This window comes from Ahaetulla prasina, chromosome 2 (assembly GCF_028640845.1).
Source record: "Ahaetulla prasina isolate Xishuangbanna chromosome 2, ASM2864084v1, whole genome shotgun sequence".
Lineage (NCBI taxonomy): Eukaryota > Metazoa > Chordata > Lepidosauria > Squamata > Colubridae > Ahaetulla > Ahaetulla prasina.
In genome coordinates, this window is record NC_080540.1 from 55,677,475 (window position 1) to 55,694,819 (window position 17,345).

General features: G+C 39.6%; 1 protein-coding gene across 1 annotated transcript in view; it reads right to left on the minus strand.

The window, feature by feature from the left end:
- Positions 1–934: 934 nt before the first annotated feature.
- Positions 935–17,345, minus strand: part of C2H3orf20 (chromosome 2 C3orf20 homolog) — a 72,158-nt gene continuing 55,747 nt past the window's right edge. The window contains exons 14-16 of the mRNA XM_058167818.1: positions 5,539–5,586; positions 2,075–2,212; positions 935–1,415 (exon numbers count right to left, since the gene is read on the minus strand). Coding sequence (XP_058023801.1) covers positions 2,092–2,212; positions 5,539–5,586 — 169 coding nt within the window. The 3' untranslated portion in view covers positions 935–1,415; positions 2,075–2,091. The remainder of the gene's footprint in view (positions 1,416–2,074; positions 2,213–5,538; positions 5,587–17,345) is intronic.

Here is a 17,345-nt window from a genome sequence, read left to right on the forward strand (position 1 = left end):
TCACTTTAACTCTGGCAATTTTCAGACCCATATTAATTTATTACAGCCTCTAGGGGACATTTGGTTTCAAAGCTATTACATCCAACACTTGCTTGCTTTATTGAAAGGTGACAAACTGAAAAACAAAATAGAAAAACCCAACAACCCCCCATATACATGCACACAAATCTCTAGTGTTGGGGGGGGGGTGGATCAAAACCATACTAATTTACCATGAACGTAACAGAAAATGTGACTGTAATTAAATGGAAATATTATAAGAAATTATTTTTCTGTCTTCCATTTTTTCAAGTAATGTCATTGTGCAAATAATCATCTTTATTGTAGAACATAATGAAGATGAAATGTTTCTTTCCAAAAACTAAGTTCTTTTGTTAATTTATTTATTCAATTTCTATAGCCATCCAATTCAACCAAGTGAGTCTAGGCAGGTTTAGAAGTATAGTGAATCAATTGTAACGTAATCTATACCTTTCCCTTTGAATTTAAACTGGAGATTTTTAATCAGAAAAACTCTTTGGCACATTCAGGTCAAGAAAATACTAAAACTGTCCTACCCCTTTCTGGATAACTTGGTATACCAGCTTCTTATTAAATAAGTTATTTGCTAGATCTGACTTCAGTTGATCTCTAAAAAGATTCAGTCTATTGTTAATATGAGGTCATGATCTCTTCTACTTCAATGAACATCTTCTCTAGTAACAAATTAGTTTAACTAACTGTAGCTTGATAGCTGACATTGCCTACTGGATAGCTTCATGTATATTCATTGTTTCTGATGGTTAAGATACCAGCACTGATCAAAGGATTTGGATAAACACATTAACAGCCTTTGAAATTCTACAGACATTGCTACATAAAGAGTAAATTCAATCTATGATATATTGTATGCTATTATTTGTTCCATGTATGGTATTATTAATGAGAAATGGGGTATGCAGGAGAAATTGAACATACACAGTGGCCAATATCAGATTATATATTTATTTATCACATATGTACTTCACTGTAGATTTCTTACACTATATACTTGTTTAAGCTGAAAGGTGAGACATAATCTCACTTTATTATCAGATAGAAGTGCAAGATTTCCATTGGGTGTCACAGCTGAGTCCAGGTGTCCTGTCAAATCTAGCCCTCATATCTAAGACATGGATGCAGCATTGTGGCCTTCCAAATATTGTTCAACTCTCATCAGCCTTAGTCAGTTCTACTTATGGTTAGGATAAGAACAGCTGCTGCCACATGATGTACAGAAAGCTATAGGCATCCACAATTTAGCAGGGGATTTTAAGATTCCAAGTGAAAAGATTAAGGCTTCTTGCTGGAAAATCAATGTATAAGGAAGGATGGTATTTTTTTCCAAGTGCTGGACATCATTGTATGGTTTTGAAGGAGGTTGTGGGTGCCAAAAACTAAAACAAAACAAAACAAATCCATGTGTTAATTTCACCCTTACTATTTCACATCATCTGTCAAATGCTTAAACAACCCCTCAAGCAAAACAACTCCTTAATATATCAAAATATTGGTATTCTTTCTATATCGCTGTTAGAAATCCCATAAGATTTCGTATGAGGTCCATGAGGGTATACCATACCATGAGGATAGTGATGATGATAATTTAACTAATTCTATTTTCAGTGACCTCTAATGGCCCTTCATTTCATTTGTTTATTTGCTGTATCCCATCTTAGCTGTCCATGCCTCTCTGCCCTATCAACTCACCAAACTTGCTATGCTTCCTGCATATTAGTCTGACCACAACTTTTGTTTTCTTTCCAAAGCCTTGAGATGTTTTATTTCTGCAGAACAAAGTAAGGAGATTCTTGCTAGGATCTGTAATATTTGCTGGGAATTGATCTCCAGATGTTTTAGAAAGTTTTATGGAAAGAAAGAAGCTCCTTTATGGGATGGTTGATGATAATAAGGCAGATACTTTTGGGATGTGGTTTGCTGTATAATGGATGCAATCCACTTGGCTATATCTGTATTGAACATCTGTAACTGCATTACATTCAGACTAGCATGAATGTATGTGCTAAACAAACAAACAAATAAATAACAGTAACACCTTCTAATCTCATTATACTATTTCTTTGTTTTCTTCTTTCCACGGCCAGCACGTTTGATCTTCTCTTCTACTTCTATCTTCTCTTCAACAATAGGCTCTTGCTCTTCTTCATATTCCTTAACATTGGTAGTATAAATACTGGATATGGAGAAAAATCAAAGATAAGTTTTCGCGGTAGATTGGTTAGCAGTCATAGATAATCACAACTTTAAAACATGTTCCATTTTCATGTTTCTCATATGAACACTAGCATCCATTTAAAGACCATACTCTGTACAGACCTTAGCAGAGCTTTTTATTAGATAACAGAGTTTCTTCTCCTAATCATTCCAGGGGTCAATCCACTGATGTGCAGAGATTTTATAACATCAGGGGGGGGGGAACCCCACATTAAAATGTATGTATTGTATCCCAGTATTAAAGGGGAAGGGAAGGGAGAAAGGAAGGAAGTGAAAGAAACTCTGAAATTCCCTAAATCTATGGATATTGTAAAATGGCAGCTAAGAAATAAATACAAGCTATGATTTCAAAATATTTTTTTTAAAACTGGAAAAAATAAATAGAAACTTTGTTTTAAAAACAGAAAGAAAAATATAAAAACCACATAAGCAATGACTGGTTAAATGTTTTTAAAATGAAAGCTGGGTAGACTAAATTTCATTTAACAAGTGATAATAATGCCCTTTAAAGCTTATGAAAAGCCAAAGTTGCCCTATTTAATTGCTTCTTTCAATAAATGCTTGTCCTTTTTTTGTTCTCAGGCTGCCACCTTGTAGCAAAAAACCTGAAGACAAGTCTCAGCAGCAAAATGCATTATGAAAAGCAGGTAGATACAAATTTAATTTGCATAGTTTACTATAAATGCATAACCTGAGTTTTGCTAGAAAGTGCAAGCAACACTATATTCAAAGGGCATTCAGCAGGTTTAAGTGGCAAGTTCTATACATTTAGCTTGGAAAAAAATCCATTAATTTAATAGAATTGATTTCCGAGAATCTAATTATGGATACAGTATATTTCAGGTTATTACACTTCCTAAAGCAATTCTTGGTCAGGAACGATCAACTTTCAGGTACCACTGAAACTGAAATACTTAAGCATCAACACAATTTTGAAGATTACTGCACCACTTATTTCTGTGATAAATTCTGAGGGAAGCAAATGGGCTTGTTCTGACTTCCCATAGCTTCTTGTGGCCACAATCCTGGAAACTTTTCAAGTAGTGCTTCATATGTAACATAAACATTTGGAGTTTCAAATTGGAATGTTTTGGTTCAGAATCCTAAACGAAGGATATTCTCATTGCCATTAACACTATTCACCATTCGCCTGTTCAATTTAGTTTTAGTTTATGGATATTTTTATTATTTATTTATTAAATTTGTATGCCATCCATCTCACTGTTTAAGGTGACCAGGCGGCTTACAGTATAAGAAGTGGCAGAAAAGGCTCTTCTCTTGATGGGGTCTGAGTGGTCCCTTCTGTCGGAATGAGTGGGGAGGACCACTCTCCTTGGAGAAAGGTGGTTCCTCAGATATCCTGGACTCATGCCATAGAACAGGGGTACAGAACAATGGCCCCTTTATGACTTGTGGACTTCAACTCCCAGAATTCCTGAGCCAGCATGGCTCCACAAGTCATAAAGAGGCCATTGTTCCCCACCTCTGCCATAGAGGGTTTTAAAAGTGATGATCAACAACCTGAATTGAACATTTTTATTATTCCTAATGACTCTATAAAGAATTGGGCAGCATATATATTTAAAAACATATACATGCACATTAAAATAAAATAAAAATAAATAAATTAAGTAAATAAAACCTTTTCTTTCCTTTGAAAGCAAATCCAGCCTACAGGTTTCAAAGAAGATGGGCCAATTTTGGGGGGAGAAATTTCTCAAACAGGGCATGAATTTGAATGACTGTTCCTACTTAGCACCTGCTCTACAATGCTACATTGCCTCTGTACAGGAGATTTCTCAGGAAAGGCAGTATTTGATTTAGCTTCCTACAATTTGGTCACTGGTTATGGATTCAAAGAAAAACACCTCTGGGAATGTGATGCATCTTATCTTCTTTTTAGCTACTTGAATGATTGCTCTTCGATCCCGCTAGTTAATACATTGAAAAGATTCAGCCTTTATCCTCTCCCCTAAACAACCTCAACAACAATATGCCAACTATGGCAGTCCTATTTACTGATACGCCACATATGCATTCAGTATTAAATACATAGATTGGATTTTGTCAACTGTATTGTGATCTTCAGATTCTCTGCACCTAATTGTCAGCTTTATTCTGAACTGAACTGACTTGTCAGAAAAGTCAGGAAGGACAAAGAAGCAAAAGATAGATAAGAAAAAAATATATGAAAAGCTACTTTTAAAAAAAAAAACCTAAGAAAATTTGACCCTTGATTTACTTTTTCAACAAAGATAAAACATTTAGGACTATCTTGGCCTAAATTCATTTCCTCCAAAAAGCGTGGAAATATCTCTAAATCAATCTGATAAAACCATGGTTTGTAGGCAAAAAGCTTTAAAAAAGTCATTTGCAAGCTAAATAAAGTGGAATTTTTAAAAAGAGGAATGCCGCAATATCTTTTCAGTTGTCATTAATTAAAAGGTAGTAAATACCAATAAAGAAAAAAAGGGTATAAAAATACTCCACCCTTTATCCACCCACCTCTAACTTCTAGAATTAAAGGACCTTTTGGGCCCTTTTAGATAAGGGGTGTCAAACTTGCATCGTCACGGTGGTGTCACGTGACATATTGTGACTTCCACCCCCCTTCGCTAAACTGGGCATGGGCATGGCCAGTGCATGACGCATCTGGCCCATGGGCCGCGAGTTTGACAGCCCTGTTTTAGATTATAGACTGTAATTTAGGTCCTTTTCTCTTCTCTTCTATGTAGCATAATAAGAGGCAACCTGGTGCATCTAGATATTTTGGGCTATAGCTTCAAAATTCTTTTCCTGCACTTGCTGCAGGAGGCGATAAGAGTCAAGGTCTAAAATCATCTGGAGATTGTCTGATTGTCTGCCCTATTTATTGTGATGCTTGTTCTACTTTTTTTTTTTTAAGCCAATTCAAAACCTCCTGGCTTGTTCAAAAAACAGATGAAGTGTGTGTGTGTTTTTCCTAGTGCCAGATGGTCTCAAGAGGGAGCTAGAGCAAAAAAAAAAAATTGTTACTGGAACCCGCTGCAGCCTAGTATCATATATTGAGCTTGAAGGACAATAGGCTTCTTGGCATCAGGAAACCTATATTGATAAAAAAAAATCTCTTAATCTCTTAGTTATACATGTTTGTCACTATGTTTATATTACATATTTATCTATCAATATTATGTATTGATAAATTTATAAGCCACTTCAGTCCAGGCTAGTCTCAGCAATATACAAAACCCACAGCCACAGCCAATGCCGTAACGTTAAAATCCCATGCTATTTAATCACACTGACCTTTCTATACTTTGGTAAGAGGGTTTCTTCGGAGGTTCAGCAATAGGACTGGGGAAAAAGAACAAATCTCTTTTGAGGAACGTGCAAAGTCATTTTGTTCCACCCATTATACATACCTGCAATGAACTGCTCAAATGCTTATTATGTATCTCGCCTTAAAACAAAAGTTGCAAATAGCACAAACTAAGAATACATAAATCAGCTTGGACTGCAGTGTGGAAGAGTGGTTAAGGCAGCAGCACCTTCTGGTTCTTATCATTGGAAAAGGATTGGGGCTTGTGTTACAGCACCGGATGCTCTGGCATCACTATACCCATTGCCATCCCTGGGGGTAGCATTCGTTCAAACGTTTTATTTAGGACTAGAGAGATCTAGATTCAAATCCACTGACAACTCTGGGTGGTCCCTTTAGGTCTGATAGCCCAAGAAGCCTCAAAGAAAGGGCAAGGGGTAGAAAGGAAAAAAATGTGCTCAACACCCACCCACCCCGTTATCATGGATACCATAGTACATATACATCAAGAAGAAGAGAATGAAAGCTTGAACATCAATGCACTGGGGGGGGGAATGTAGGAAATGAATTGATTGCCCTCTCTTGTTATCACACTTTTTCTCTCACACATAGCCCACCAACGTTTTATCAGTTGTAGTATTATTTCTATGAAACTTAGAGTCATGTTGTAGCAATGAGAATGTTGGACTGGAATCCCAAAACCAAGGACTTACTTGACCGCAGAACACAGTGAGTGACAGATCGATCATTTTTTCTCAACCCATCCTATCTCATAGAGTATGAACACAAATTAAGCTCCTTAGAAGAAAGTTAACATGTAGGACATTAATACTGTATTTTATTTTATTTCTTTCCTATCTCCATTTTAACCTCACAACAATGCTGCAAATTACATTAGGTTGAATCACATGAATGCCCACTTAACTCCGTAGATGAAGACTAAAGATTTGAACTCAAACCCAACAACTGAATTACTATCTTGCTATGCATCCTCCCATGATAACTTCAGGATTAAGTAACATGTATCCATTATTCAAACTATTCCAAAAACACAGTCCATGAGAAAGAAGATCTACTCCAAAAGCAACATATATACAACGAATTACAACTCGGTACTCATGCTTGAAAAATATCCCTATCCCTACTGCAATTACATGTCACATTGTTTCCACTTAGATCAAAGGTTAAATGTTCTTACAATATATTTTTAAAAAGCCTGTCTTGCTTTTAAGTGCTAAGAGATGCAGAAACCAAGTCTACAAAGAGTTAAATAATTTTAGCAGAGAACATTTCTGAAAGTCCTACCTCACCTGCTAAAGATTTCAGAGAAGTAAAACAACATTATCATGTGAAACTCATGGCTTGATCACTTAATTATTTTTTAATTTTAAAATTTAATCAACACGAACAGGAAATAGATGGTCTACAGTAAACACTATTCTAATTAGCTAGTGTTGAATGAATGACAATAGGTTGTTGCTTGGTTTCCTTCTACCCCAGCCACATAAACATCAAACTTGGATTGCTCAGAGTGAAACGCTTATAACTTCCCATATATAAGATTTCAAGTTTTCTTTAGTTTGGCAATTCTAAAAATCTTACCAACTGCTGACATTTTTATGTGAAATTCTGATGGCTTCACATCAAAGTGGATGCAGTTTTCTATCATGTGTGAATATATATATGGTATCTGCACAGGTGCATCATGACATGGATTTGTATGCTGATGTTTAAAAAGACTACCAATCCCCAATTTAGAGTCCGAGAATGCAAGTGTTAAAATGAACCTTGGTGGTCCATTTAGTCAGTCATTTAGTTTGGACCTTTGGCCCAAACCAGAAAGTATTTTATTTTTGTTTTGCAAAGTTTAGTTGTATATGCTTATGAAATGGGATGGTCTTATCCAACAAAGGATATATTTCTTGCAGATGTGAAGATTGCAGAGCAAGTTAGATTTTTGTTCAGCAAGTGCGGTGATAATTGCAAAAAGTCATTGAAATTCTCATTTCTAAGCAGATGTGGATTCTCTGTTCCAAGCAGCATAAATAAGTCTTTTTCTGTTAGAGTGGTCTATCTATATCAGCAAACTAGGTGAGCTGCAGAGGACAACGAGATAAGTTGAGCACCAATTTTTTTGAGGGGAAAAAATCCAAATAAAAAAAGTTATAATTTTTGAGGTTATGTGGATACTAATTGCATGGTTTGTCTAGGGCAGGTGTGTCAAACTCAATTTCATTGAGGGCTGCATCAGGGTGTGTTTGGCCGGGGGGCGGTGCAGGGGGACATGGCCAGGGTGGGTGTGGCTAGTTCGATGTCACTCCTGTGGTGGCCAAGTGCTAAGGCAGGACTTCCCTCAGACCCACCCTCACTTTCATTATAATCTACTTCCTTCCTTCCTTCCTTCCTTCCTTCCTTCCTTCCTTCCTTCCTTCCTTCCTTCCTTCCTTCCTTCCTTCCTTCCCTCCCTCCCTCCCTCCCTCTCCCTTTCTTCTCTTCTTTTTCCTTCTCTCTTCATTCTTTCTTCTTCCTTCTCCTCTTTCCTTATTTTTCCTTATTTTTCCTTGTCTTTCTTTTTTCCCTTTCTCCTTTCCTGTCCCTTCTTGCATGCTCAAATGCAAAGGGGGAAACATTTCTCCTTTTGTTTTGTTTTTAGCTTGTTTTGCTAGTCCTCTGCCAGCAAAAACAGAGCCTGCTCAAAAACTATCCGTTTTTGCTGGCAGAGAGCTGCAGGAGGGTGTTGTGGCTGAAAATGAAACCCAGGAGGGCCATGCGGGCTGGATCAGCGGGCCTTGAGTTTGACACCCCTGGTCTAGGGCATCTGGCCTGGGGCAACTACTGTTTCTTTGAATTCACTCAATTAGTTCTGATCAAGGAAAAGTTAAAATAGAAACTATTATCTACCATCATAGGAAGCCACTGGGCATTGAGGTAAAAACACACGTACATAGCAGAACCTTTGTTTATCCTTGTATTTGTTATTTCCCAATTAAAATGGAGACGAAGCACAGTCAAGACTCCTTTTCCCCCCCTTAAGATTTGTGCCTCTGTGACTGCAGTGAATGAATGAAAGTAGAGGGATTGCATCTTGATCTAAAGAGACACCATCAATTTCTTTTTCTTATCCCTGCACAAAATCTAAGGAAGATTTAGTTTACAGTTGGGACAGATAAGGACCAGAACAAATCCCAGGGGGGTCAGCAAAGTAATTCACTCCTATGACCCATCTTTCTCTAAAGCTCAGGGGCCTTGCTATAGAAAGGAAAATGTCTTTTGCAAAGACCAGCTTATTGGATGCTTTGTTGAAGTGAAGTTATGGCTATAGCAGCAAATACATCCTGGCAATAAACGCATGGTATTTTTCATGCAGTTTTGAGACAGCGGTTGACACAAACATTCAGTTTTGAATTTCACCAGCATGAACTTGGCTCTCACCGAGGAGGTCATTAACAGTCAAAAGAATAAAAGACCCCAGATTTGTCTGTGTATTTGTACTGTAGTGAGATGAATTTGTAAGAGAAAAAGTATGTTTTTTTCAAATGTTCCTTAGGTTCCTTTGCTTTATGGTGGATTTGTGTGTGTGTGTGTACCTACATCACACACACACACACACACACATCATCATCATCCATATCACCAAACATTCCTTAACAAATACATCTATTATTATGAACAAGCCAAAAGGTACCGCATGATATTCAGTCTAATCAGGAATACAGAAGCAAGCTACATCTGTTCAAATATACAAAATCAAACATGCAAGAGAAAGGAATGGCTTTGTTTGTAGGACAAAGAGCAAATGCCATGATATCTATGGCTCTTGTGCATTAAAAATACTGAAAACTGAAATGCCAGGAACCCTCGCTATTTATCAAAATGACATCTAAAAATAAAACATCAAGTCAAGACCAACGGAAACCTAAGAGTTGTAGTCCTTAAGATGTAATCTATTAAAAATTGAAAGAACCCACCATTCCATACAGACCCTATGATTAAAAATATTGTTTCTTTCCCTTCTTGACTACACTCATCTTCCTCCCTGGTCTCCACTTGTTTCTTGAGGTTATTTTACTCTATATAAAATTATTCACTCGAAACATGTGACAGCCAGCCTATTTCCTCACTCTTTTTGCATTCATTATTTTTTTTTTATTTACATTTATATCCCGCTCTTCTCCAAAGACTCAGGGCAGCTTACATTGTGTAAGGCAATAGTCTCATTCTATTTGTATATTTATATACAAAGTCAACTTATTGCCCCCACAACAATCTGGGTCCTCATTTTACCTACCTTATAAAGGATGGAAGGCTGAGTCAACCTTGGGCCTGGTGGGACTTGAACCTGCAGTAATTGCAGGCAGCTGTGTTTAATAACAGGCTATCTTACAGCCTGAGCCACACCGCGGCCCACACCGCGGCCCTTTAAAATTGAATTTAAAGTTCTCCAATTGCTTTTGATTTTAGTCCATTTTTTGCTAATCATCCTCCAAGTTCAAGGTTTAATCTGTATTTTCATCCCATTTGAAATAAAGCCAATACTAGTGTTTGATCAGAAATGCTATCCCACCCAGAAGATATCAACTGCAAGAGAAGGAACCATCCTGTCTCCCAGCAAGTTCCCACAGAAGTTTTTATCCCCATTTCTCCTCGTCCCTTTTCAAAGGGAGACTACACTGTGCTGCATAGATCTGTTCCAATCAAGAAAGAGAGCTAGGTTCTTCCAGCCATGTGATCTACAGTAGTGGCCAAAATTGTGGAAACCTTTTGGGGAAAGTATTTTCTAAAACTAGTTAAAAACACCACTTTTTTTGGCAGTAGTACCATAAAATTATATATCAGTGAAAAGATAATTTAATCAAGAATGTAACGCAATAACTTTTATGAAGGATTTGCTATTAGAATAGCAATTACTATATAAAGAATATAAATGAAACACATAGAAAAAATGAGATATACAAAAATTATCACATCCGTTAATACTTAGTTGAGTAACCTTTAGCATGAATTACAGCCTTACAAAGTCTTCCCATGGAGTGAACCAAGTCCACTCTGTTCTGCAGCTGTTATATGTGAAACTAAGATTGAATGATTGCTTCTATTAACTGGGTTTTATTGCTGGGTCGCTTCTGACTAACAAGATTCTTTAGTCAGCTTCATAGATTTTCAGTTGGGTTCAGGTCTAGGCTAGTCCCAGGCCATTCCAGCAGTGGAATATGATTATCTTGAAACTCAAAAAAAAAAAAAAAAGGTGGTGTTATTAGCCATCAAACCTCAAAAATACACTTTTCCCAAAAGGTTTCCACAATTTTGGCCACTAAGTTCTGTTACCCCTGGATAGATGACATGAAGGATGGAGTTTCCTGCCACTTCACCCTTTTTTTATGCCCATGACCTGTCAGATGGAATTTTTGGACCATGGGTTTAATGCTTTTTCAGAATAATGCTAGACCCTCTGTCAGAAAGCAGCCCAAATGACACATCACAGGTGCACAGAAGTTCCATAACCATATTAGTCAGGCAACAGATGGCTATACCTAGTGTTCCAAGCACCCAAATACTCACCTAACCTTCCCCAAATTCATTTTGTTTTTCTGCTGGCTGGCATGTTAGATGGTAGGAGAAATATTGCTGGTGGAACATAGCAATTTGCATTCCTGCCCTGTATTGAATCAATAATTACAGCATGACTTGCTAGCCTCATTACTATGGCAAGGTGGACTTGGCAACCAGGGCAGCAACTGATGTATTGGATCAGGGACTGAAAGATAGCATTTTAACATCATTATATGGCTGTGCCCCTTATATAGCCACTGTTTGGCATAATATTTGCATAATCACTGAAACATTTCCATCTAGAAAGCCCATTTTTGTCAAGGCTGGATGGGAAAGAATAATGAGTAAGTACACTAGTAACATAAAAACTTAACTCTGTTAATCCTTGGTGCTGGATTTACTGAATATTACATTGGGAACTTTCTTGTATCATTCATAATAGTATTTTTAATGTTCTTTGTATTAGAAAGGTATATTCTTCACAGAAAAGTATTAAGGGAAAGGTGCATCAGAAAATACAATACGACTTGCAAAAATGGAACAACTAAGACAAGAAAGACCGATCTAAGGCTCATGAACCATCAGTTTTCCCTAAATACTTTCTTTTATGGTTCGTGGTCTTGACACTTTTTTCTCGCCTCAAGATAAGTAACAGAGCTTTGCAAGAAAACTAATTTCAAAGGGATGAAGTAAACAGGAAAACTTCATTATAGTAGGCTGGGATTATGGCTTTGTCTAATGAAGTGATCAGCAGAGCCTATTATGAAGACCATCTGAACACAGTTCTCTTGTTAAGGCCCAATGCCATCTTGTCATTTCCTCTTATTTTAGCCTCATTCTTTTTCATTCTTAGTCATTTGGGAGTGGAAAGGTAAATTAAATCATCAACACTTACCTAACTGCAGGTTACCATTGTAAAGTATTTACTGGAATTGCTAAATATGCATCATATTTATCCAAGGTGCATCAGTGCGCTGAGACATTTATTTTATTGTGTCACATCAACAAAACAGGCTCAAGTACAGGTAGTCCTCCACTTACAACCATCTGCTTAGTGACTCTTCAAAGTTGCAACAACGAATAAAAGTGACTTATGACTGTTTTTCACACTTATGACTGTTGTAGCAACCCCCTGGTCACATGATCAATTGCAGTGATTCACTTAGCACCTAGCAAGAAAGGTTGCAAAATGCAACAAAACTCACTTAACTGCCTCAACATAAATGTTGGGCTCAGTCGTGGTCATCAGTCAACATCTGCCCGTATGCAACTGGAGGAATGGAATTTGAAAAGTAAGGGCTTTCTATTACATGTAGATAAAAATGTATGCACCAATCTTCTGCTCAGAATCCTTTTCGTAGAACTGCCTTTTAAACAATAGCCACAGGCAGGTGTAGGATTCAGCTGGTTCTGACGATCAGCTGAGAGCAAACTGGTTCGCTCCAACAATCAGCTGAGCCCACCCACCCGCCCCTGCACTAAACCAACCTATATTTCCTTTGTTTGAAGCCCAGCTGATAAGCGCAGCAGAGTGGATTACCACGCCTCAGCTGTTTTACTCACCGGGGCTGCAGTAGAAGATCAGTTTTAGAGCTATTTTCAAATTCACTGTGCATGCGCAAAGCAAGTGCTCAGTGAACTGGTTGTTATACCGGTTAAATCCCACTGCTGGCCACAGGACTTTGGTTACACATAGATTCTCATGAGTTGGCAATTGTACCTAGGGATTCTCCTCCTTTACTGAACAGTATTTCCCTTTTCAAACTCTTGGAGCAAAACAGGCAGGAATCCCCATCATGTATAAATATGGTTTCTCAGTCAACTCCCCCTTTCTGCCTCTCCTCCCAGCCAGTACAATAGTTGGCTAGAAAATAAATGCCATGAGCAGATACATTATGAGGGTCAACAAATACACACCTTGTAATTCAAGAAACTGATTTTAATAAACTCAGTAACAATAACTATCGGGGAAAGCCTTATAGGAATTACTGTATGTGGATGTTCTTTAAAAAGGAGATGCTAAAAGCAGAATCATAAGCAATTTCCCAGATATAAAACTGTAAGAGAAGGTGTTATGGTTGTACAAACATTTTAGTGACAACATAGGTGTTGGAAAGAAGAATAAATTGGTAAGGAAGAGTACAGGCCAGCAGGCATGTTATCAGGAAAGTGGAAAGCCCAATGAGTTTAGACCAGTGGTAGTCAACCTGGTCCCTACCGCCCACTAGTAGGCGTTCCAGCTTTCATGGTGGGTGGTAGGGGTTTTGTGATACTGAAGCACTTTCCTTTTTTAAAATTTAATTGACTTTTTTAAAAAAATTCATAGCATTATTTAAAAACATTTTCATTAGGTTTTCAAAAAATTCCCTGTGACAATTTAAATTTCGGAAAGTATACTATTTGTATCACCCATGCATAAGTTTAGTTCACGTTACTTAAGTGAAACTAAATGGTGCTATAGTGCGACCGCAAGCAAAAGAGCCTCATCCCAGAACAGCTCGTGCATCTCCCCCCACACCACCCAGCTGTAATAGACAAGCAGAGATGGTAGCCGGCGCCCCCCCGCCCCAAACCTAGTCCACAATGCGCAAGAGGCATGCGCAGATGACGATACACAGCGCATTACTGTGGAACCAGTGGGCGGTTAGAAAATTTTACTACTAATAGAGATACAAAAGTAGGCAGTAGGTGTAATATATTTGAAATTTTGGAGGGAAATTTAGGCGGGAAAATACACGTTGCTGATTGGCTGGTGCCTCAGCCAAAATACTATATAAAATACTTACGGGACCGCTGCTGTTACCGCATGCCTCCCACCGACCCGTATGCTCTCACAGAGGGACTTCTCAGGGTGCTGTCCGCCAAGCAATGTCGGCTGGCGGCCCCCAGGGGAAGGTCCTTCTCTGTGGGGGCTCCCACACTCTGGAACGAGCTTCCCCCGGGTTTACGCCAAATACCTGACCTTCGGACCTTCCGCCGCGAACTGAAGACACATCTTTTCATTTGCACGGGGCTGGCTTAAATTTTATCGATTTTAAATTTTATCGATTTTAAATTTTTTAATATTAATTTTAATGGGGTTTTAGTTTTATATATTTTAAAGTTTTTTAGGCCAATTATAAAATAAGTTTTTTAATTTGTATTTTAAATTGTATATTGTATTGTCTGTTTTTACTTTTGGCTGTATACCGCCCTGAGTCCTTCGGGAGAAGGGCGGTATAAAAATCTAATAAATAATAATAAAATAATAATAATAATAATAATAAAGAGAGGTGTTTGCCTGTTGTCTTTGCTGGGTTTCACAATAAACTAAAGAGCTGTTGTCACTTGCATCGTCTCCTGCCTCTTCATTGCCCAAACTTAACATTGGCGACGAAGGTGGGATATTGAAGGCAGTGAGACTAGGAAAAGAACTGAAGGAGCAACTTAGTTTCAAACCCAGCCAGTTATCAAGGACGGATACATAGCGATGTCTAGCTATACGCCGCCAGCGCCATTCGACCCAGCCAAGGAAAAATGGGGGTCATACATGGCTTGTTTCGAGTGTTTCCTCGAAGCCAACGAACTGCAAGGAGTATCAGATAATCGAAAGCGTGCTTACTTCCTGAGCCACTGCGGACCAGAAGTCTTCGATACCGCCGAATCGCTGTTGGAACCAACGCCGGTTCAGTCGGTACCGTGGCCAGTGCTACAGACAACGCTACGAGCACACTACGCGCTGGTGCCATCGAAGTTCTTGCAACATTTCGAACTAAGGCAAAGAGTTCAGTGAGAGGGTGAATCGATCAGCGTGTACATGGCCGCATTAAGAAAAGCCGCAACCCACTGTGAGTACAGGGACTTGGAGGACACTCTATTAGAACAACTCATTTGTGGAGTCAGGGACATCCAACTACAGAGGCGGCTGCTTTCGAAAAGCAACCTAACCCTAGCGATAGCCCTAGATGAGGCCAGGGCGCATGAGATGTCCACCAAAGCGGCGGAAACCTTACAGAAGCTGAACACGCCAAATTCCTCAGCGAAAGTGACGCCGATTCACAGCGAGGAAATCCAGGCAGAGTGGGAAGATGAAGAAGAGGAAGAGGTTTTCCACACTGGGAGGCCGGAAAGAAGCGACTGTGACGAGTGTGTGAGTTGCGGAGGCCAACACCAACGACAGAATTGCCGGTTCAAAGACGCAATTTGTCGGAGGTGTGAAAAGAAAGGACACATAGCTCAGGCTTGCCGAGCCTCCCAACCTTGCCGCCAAAAATTCAAACCGGCCAATCAGCAAGGCACTGGTTTCGCGAGGCGCACAGGGATTGTCCAATTCAAAAAAGGCACGAAGTCAAATCACACCATTGTGCGAGTGGGCAACGCATCGACACGACTGGAAAAGAAAATATTCACCAAGACCTACGTCGAAGGAGTGCAGTGTAAGATGGAGGTGGATAGCGGCTCATCAATCACGATTATGTCCTGGGACACAATCGCAAGGGACCTGCCAGAAGTCGCGAAACGCCAGCTGCAACCCCAAAAGCTGAGAGTGCAAGACTACCAGGGAAACCGAATCCCTGTTCGAGGAGTCACGTCGGTCAGAGTGAGATATGGACAATTCAATAAAACCCTGCCGATCACCATCGTCGATGGAAACTTGCCCAGCTTGCTGGGTCTCGATTGGTTCCGAGCCTTGGGAATGGGCATTACCGGGGTTCACAGCATCGGCGGCACACTGAAGGAGGAACTGTTGCGGGAATTCGATTACGTTTTTCAAGACAGCCTGGGCAAGTACATGGGGACCCCCATTTCATTCAATTTAGACCTCCAGGTAGCTCCGATTAGGCTAAAAGCAAGGAGGGTTCCATTCACGCTCAAACCCAAAATTGACAGGGAATTAGACAAACTAGTAAACCAGGGAATCCTAGTCCCAGTCGACCATGCAAAATGGGAGACGCCAATAGTGACCCCAGTCAAACCGGACAGATCTGTCCGTATTTGTGCTGACTATAAGGCAACGCTTAACAAAGCATTGCAAAAGAGTGCTTACCCTGTCCCCATCGTACAACATTTGTTGCACTCGTTAGGGCAGGGACAGGTTTTTGCCAAACTCGACCTGGCACAGGCCTACCAACAGTTACCAGTTGACAACGAAACGGCCGAAGCACAGACAATTGTCACACACAGGGGCGCTTTTAAATGCACTCGACTTCAGTTCGGAGTTAGTGTAGCCCCTGGGTTATTCCAAAACCTCATGGAATGGCTCCTACAGGGTCTACTGGGAGTAGTCCCATATTTTGACGATGTGTTAATATCAGCCACAGATTTGGGAGAGTTAAGGGTCAAATTGCGGAAGGTTTTGGAAATTTTCAGGACTGCGGGGCTTAAGGTTAAACTTAACAAATGCCATATTGGAGTTGAATCAGTAGAATTTTTGGGTTATCGGATAGATAAGGAAGGCATCCATCCCATGGAGAGCAAGGTGCGAGCCATTAGGAAGGCTCCACCCCCAAAAAACAAAGCAGAATTACAAGCATTTTTGGGGCTTGTAAACTTCTATGCTGTATTTTTAAAAAATAAGGCAATGGTAGCCGAACCACTACATAAGCTGCTAGTGAAAAACTCTGTATGTACTTGGGGCAGGGTTGAGGCTAAGGCATTTGAAGGCGTTAAAAGACTTTTGTCCAGCGACAGCCTTTTAATACAGTATAATGGGAAAATGCCATTAGTATTGGTATGTGATGCCTCACCCTATGGGGTAGGAGCTGTCCTCAGCCACAAGTTACCGAACGATTTGGAAGCCCCTATCGCATATTTTTCCATTAGTCTCTGGGGTAAAGAAATTCCACGAGTATCTGTTTGGGCGGTGATTTGAAATAGTCACAGACCACAGACATTTATTGGGACTCTTGGCGGGGGACCGTCCAACACCGGTTGCATTATCACCCAGGCTGACCCATTGGACTATTTTCCTGGCAGCGTACTCGTACCAACTGTCTCACCGACCGGGCAAGGACTTGGGACATGCGGACGCTTTAAGTAGATGCCCATTGCCAGAGACTATTGAAGACCCAACCCCAGGGACACCTGTATTGCTAATTGACTCTCTGGACTCTGGCCCGGTCACATCCACAGAAGTGACTAGGGCATCTTACAAAGATATTATTGTCTGGACTGTAATCGGCTGGGTGCAGAGGGGATGGCCAACTGCACCGGGAAAATGATTTAAAGAGTTTACCAAAAAGCATTCAGAACTGTCGGTACAAGG